Source organism: Sinocyclocheilus anshuiensis, unplaced genomic scaffold, assembly GCF_001515605.1.
Source record: "Sinocyclocheilus anshuiensis isolate Anshui unplaced genomic scaffold, SAMN03320099.WGS_v1.1 scaffold709, whole genome shotgun sequence".
Classification (NCBI taxonomy): domain Eukaryota; kingdom Metazoa; phylum Chordata; class Actinopteri; order Cypriniformes; family Cyprinidae; genus Sinocyclocheilus; species Sinocyclocheilus anshuiensis.
The window spans coordinates 818,104-823,971 of record NW_015540926.1 but is presented as its reverse complement, the minus strand read 5'-3'; the positions used below and the strand labels follow the sequence as shown (position 1 = coordinate 823,971).

The following is a 5,868-nucleotide window of genomic DNA, read 5'->3' as shown; positions in this document are numbered from 1 at the left end:
TTTGTTATTTTTTTAAATAAGCTCTCTGTGTTGGTCTTTCAAGATAAGTTATTAGTACGACCGTATATTTGTAATGCATATTCATAACAAGTTCATGCATATTCATAACAAGCAGTTCCTGGACTCATGTTTTCTCACCTCAAATGTGCTTCCAGTCTTCTCCAACTCTGGAGGAACAAAACAGCCGTCAGGATCACCTGAGAAAAAAGGACAAAACAAGACAAATCGGTAAGATTCTTACACTCTCACAAACACAATCGAACATGAGTGATGCTTGTCCATGCAAAAGTCAAATATAAAAAATCATGAGCTAGAAAACACAAACTGATAATACGTGAATGAATGCAAATGCAACGCATGCTAAAGAGCAGTCAGACACAAAAGCGCAGATGATCAAACGCTCCGGTGGTGATGTTTAATTGCACTGCCTTCATCAATAAGAGAGCGCTTTCTCTCTGTGAATAAGAGGTGCCGCATTGTCTCGCTGTCTAACAGATCCTCCTCCAGACGCTTCTGCTGAAATAGGTCAGGCTTTCTCCTTCAGAGTATGCCAGATCCTCCAGAAACTCCTCAGGGTTATGCTGGCCAGTATATTTAGATCGCATGCAGTGCGGCCTTTGAGAAACGAGCTGGAGGACCAAACCACTGCTTGTTTTTCTGTTGTTCTCATTCTATGAGACCTGAAGCAGATCTAGACTTGTTTTCGTGATGGTTTTGAACTTACATTTGTGATTTTACAGGCATAGAGAGAAGGGTTACACTGTAAAAAACACAATGTTTCATGTATTACAGGATGGCATATTGGTGCTGGTTTGTTTTACAACCAGGGCCAATAATTAAAACTCACCGAGCGTGAGTGAAAATCAGCGCATATATACAGTATGAAACGCTGCTGGCCGGTCACTTTTTTTTAATTAAGTCTAACAATGCCTGAGCACATGACATGGTTTAGTGTGATGAGCAAATGTATGCGATCTGACGCACTGCGCTGTGATGTCTTCACGTGAGCCGCTCATGATAACAGTGTTTTCATTGACGAGATTGTAATGAGAAGTGTTTGAAAATCTGAACAAAAGAGAAGGATTTGAAAAGAGAGGTTTCTCTGCAGTTTTCCGCCAAAATAAAAGCTCTAGGCTTAACGTTTGAAAGCAAAGAAGAAAAAAAACAATCATAAATATAAGTATTTTAATTTTACTCTTGTTATATAAAATAATAATAATAATAATAATAATAATAATAACAACAGGTAAATAACAAAATTAATAATAATAATAATAATAATAAATAAATAAATAAATAAAAAATGCAATGAGATGTGTTTCACAATTTGTTCTGTCGTTTTTTTGTTTTTTTATGAAATGCACATACAGTTTCTTGGATGGTAAAACAATATTTATGGCTGGTAAACTTTTTACTCTTGACAGGTGTAGCAAAATGTTAGTTTTAGGCCCTGTTTACAACTTCCAACATAAAATGCAGCACAAAACACCTAAATGAACAGTACTGGTAACAAAAATCAGAAACAAAACTATGTATATCAAATATAATCCTATGTGACGTGTCACGCAGGGATTTCTGGGAATGTCCTTTTACTGTTTTTCATAGTAAATTTATATGGTAATTGGTAGTTTTTACTTGCAAAAACCCTAAATTTGACATAATTTTACAGTAAAATTACAGGTAACACTTTACAATAAGGTCCCAGTAGTTAATGCATTAACTAATATTAACAATGAGAAATACATTTGTTTTTTATTTACCGGAGGAAGCATTATTATGGACTATTTTAGGATGGATTTGTTTCAGCTTTTGTCTCTCCAGATGTTAACTGGACTGGAGTGCTGTGGATTACTTGTGGATTATTGTGATGTTTTTATCAGCTGTTTGGACTCTCATTCTGACGGCACCCATTCACTGCAGAGCATCCATTGCTGAGACACTGATGCAATGCTACATTTCTACAAACCTGATGAAGAAACAGATCTTGGATGGCCTGAGTATGTGTAAACCAACAAATTTTCATTATTGGCTGAACTATTCCTTTAATAATGTGTTTTACAGTGGTGGGAGGGTGTCGTATCTGTTAAACGTTATGCAAACGAATGCATCCATTATCTACACAATGTCACAGCGTGTCACACATGTGAAAATCCCACTTATGAAGAAGCCAGGGAGACGATGACTAACGCGAGCGCTGAGTGATGGATTGACTCATGCAGCTGGTGACTCACCGTTGAGCTGCTCCATGAAGCACACATTACCGTGAGCGTTGAAGGCCAGCGTGTCGGGCGTCACGCAGAGGGTGTGAAAGAGCGGTGAGAGGCCGATGCTCTGGAGAGAACGAACACACTCCACACACACCGCCCACAACTCCTGCTCCGACAGCCCACCGTCCCGTAGACACAGAATATCAGCCAGAGACACGTTCTCCTGAGGATGGAGAGCACATACTGACAGATCAGTCTCATGCATGCACAAACACACATATGCATGGGTTCAAACGTCTTTGAAAACTAGTGAAAACATGTTTGCATTTTTCTAGTTTAATGCAAAAAATTCACAAATTTTATTAACAGCATAACAGTAAAAGTCAAATGCAAGTGAGCACAAACCCACATACTAGCAGTCAAAAGTTATAGGAATAATTAAGATTCTTTAGTATTTTTGAATACTTCTGCTCACCAAGGCTGCAATTGTTTGATCAAAAACACAGTAAAAATTGTGAAATATTATTACAATTTAAAATAGCTGTTTTCTATGTGAATATCTGTTAAACTGTAATTTATTCTTGTGATCAAAGCTGACTTTTCAGCATCATTTCTCCAGTCTTCAGTGTCACATGATCTTCAGAAATCATTCTAATATGCTGATTTGCTGCTCAAGCAACATTTCTGATTATTATCAATGTTGAAAACAGTTGTGCTGCACAATATTTTTGTGGAAATCGTGATGCATTTTATTTTTCAGGATTCACAGATGAATAGAAAGTTCAAAAGAACAGCATTTATTTGAAATATAGTTTTTTGTAACATTATAAATGTCTTTACCGTCACTTTTTCATTACTTGAAATAAAAGTTAAAGGGGTCATATGATGCGATTTCAAGTTTTCCTTTCTCTTTGGAGTGTTACAAGCTCTTGGTGCATAAAGAAGATCTGTAAAGTTGCAAAGACTAAAGTCTCAAATCCAAAGAGATATTCTTTATAAAAGTTAAGAGTCAGCCACACCTACCTAAAACGCCTCGTTCTAACACGCCATATCTACATATATGCATGTCAACATATTCTGTTACACCAAATACACAAAATAATGATCTTTAAAATAGCATCATATGACCCCTTTAAATGAAATAAAATAAAATATAAAACACTTTTTATTTAAGTTAGTTGGCAAGGCATCATTTCTCATTTTAATTTAGTTTAACTTTATGTACTAAAATAAGTAAAACTAAAACTTAAATAAAATGTAAAATTACATAGACAAAAAAATTAAATTACTAACATTTTAAATAAAAAATTATAAAAATAAAAAACTCAATTCAAAATATTAATAAAAACTATGACAGTATCTCAATTATACTAAAATAACACTGCAGCTTTGATCACAGCAATACATTACATTTTAAAATATATTCACATAGAAAACAGCCATTTTCAATTATAATAATATTTTACTATTTTTACTGTATTTTTGATCAAATAAATGCAGCCTTGATGAGCAGAAGAGACTTCTATCAGACACATTAAAAATCTTAATTCCAAACTTTTGGCCAGTATTGTATACACACACACACACACACACACACACACACACACACACTCATATAGTAAAAATCCAAGATCTCCATGGCGACCTATTCGCTCCAGTGGAATATTTCATGGATTACAAAGCACTGATTGTAACACCCTCTTATAAGTTCCGCTATGATGTCAGTAGAATCTGTACATCATTGTGTTCAATTTCGTGAATTAATTTCCATGAGGAATGTGTGTTTGGCAGATGTGTGAAGGACAGCTGTGTGTTTACTGTATGCTTTCCTCTACAATCAGGTCTAAACTACATTTGCACATGCTCTGAAGAAAACGTCACTAACATGACGCTGGGACATTGTTATGCAGTTACTAATGTGTTTACAAACCAAACTCCATACATACAGTTCTCTTTTTTTATCCTTCATAAGGAAATAATCAAATCGTGACGAGATAAGAGGCATCTTCACAGATGGGAGTCATAAGCAGACTTACTGCAAGATCCTCTTTGAAGACTTTTGAGTCACTGCATAATCTGCTTAATAAATAGCAAACGAATATTCTGCTGCTTCAGATGGATCTGATTCAACAAATCTCTGATCCAAAAACAAGCTCATCTCAGTGATGATGTCATAGTCCAGAAGAAGGCCATAGAGATGCTTTAACAAATGTATTTTGTGCTTCTTTTCATATGGGCAGCATGTTTAACTAGAAACGGCACATTCGGATTTTCCATTGCTATACTATTTAGGTTGAAACTTTCCATGTAAACACTTTTTCTATAAACATTTCCACAGACTCCAGTTTGATATTTGTTAGGATAATATTCCTGTTTTAAGATATTTGGATGTTCACAATACAAAATAAGTTTGACTTATATAAATAAGTTAATGAATAATTAATCGAAAATTAGGTTAAATTAAATGAATAAATAAACATTACATTAAAATAAACAAATAAAAGCTAAATATTTTCTAAATGTTATTACATATTTTCATAGTATAAATTTTGTACTATTAAAGATGCCTTAAAATAATCAAAAATGAGATCAAAATAAATAAATAAACATTAGATTACAATGAACAAAAAATTGGTAAATAAATAGAATTTAATACATTGAATAATTATTTTTTTAATTAAAATAAATAAATAAATAAATAGAGTACAATAACAGTACAAGTATGAAAAAAAACATGCAATAAAGTAAATGAATAGAAACTAAATATTTTCCAAATAAGATTATATTAATATTCATTTTCATTTCACAGTAAAAATCAGGTCTTTTTTACTACACAAATGCCTTTAAAATAATCCAAAATAAATAAAACCTTAGATTAAAATAAACTATTAGATTAAAATAAAGTAGTAAATAAACAAATAAGAGTAAATAAACAAATAATAATAGACCAAAATAAATAAAAAATAAGATTTAAACAAATAAATGAGTACTTTAACATATAATAATATTTTCCAAATAATATTTTAATCATATTTATAGCATAGATTTTTCACAGTGTAATTTGTGTCTTTATACAAGCACCTATTATAAATGCCTTTATAATTTTAGGATGCAGGTCTCTCGCATGATCATATGATGATAAATAATTGAAAACCCCTGTCGTGACACACTCTGGTACATGTTTTTAGAGTACATCACTGTATATTAAATAATAATTTGTAATATATCCCTAGGTATTAGTTGAAGTACTTCATTTTTACAGTAGCGGTTCTAGAGTTTAATACTCTAGTTAAAGTTAATGCTGTAATGATGTGATGCCCATATTTCTATGCTGGCTCTCAGCATCCAAGCATGCACTGCGGTGTAAATAAATGATACGGCTGCACTGTTTTTGCTGTTGTGTGTTTTATGTTGTCACTTTTAGTTACTGCAACACAACAGACTAACACATGAATAAAAAAAAGACAAACAGCATATGTTTATACACCAATAGAGAATGAAACTCTTCACTGGAGCTGAATAATAACGTGTTTATAGGGCATAAAGTTGCCATCTCATGCAGCTGTAATGGCACGAGCCCGTAAATAGACAATCTCCCGTGAGAACAGAGCGTTTCTCCTCAACCTCCCTACAATCTCTCTCTCACACACACACACACACA

At 33.2% G+C, this 5,868-nt stretch overlaps 1 protein-coding gene across 1 annotated transcript in view; it reads right to left on the bottom strand.

Annotated features, from left to right (window-relative positions):
* Nucleotides 1-5,868, bottom strand: part of kndc1 (kinase non-catalytic C-lobe domain containing 1) — a 67,120-nt gene that overhangs the window by 52,193 nt on the left and 9,059 nt on the right. Inside the window, exons 2-3 of the mRNA XM_016487320.1 lie at nucleotides 2,232-2,430; nucleotides 109-197 (exon numbers count right to left, since the gene is read on the bottom strand). Of these exons, the coding sequence (XP_016342806.1) occupies nucleotides 109-197; nucleotides 2,232-2,430 (288 nt within the window). The remainder of the gene's footprint in view (nucleotides 1-108; nucleotides 198-2,231; nucleotides 2,431-5,868) is intronic.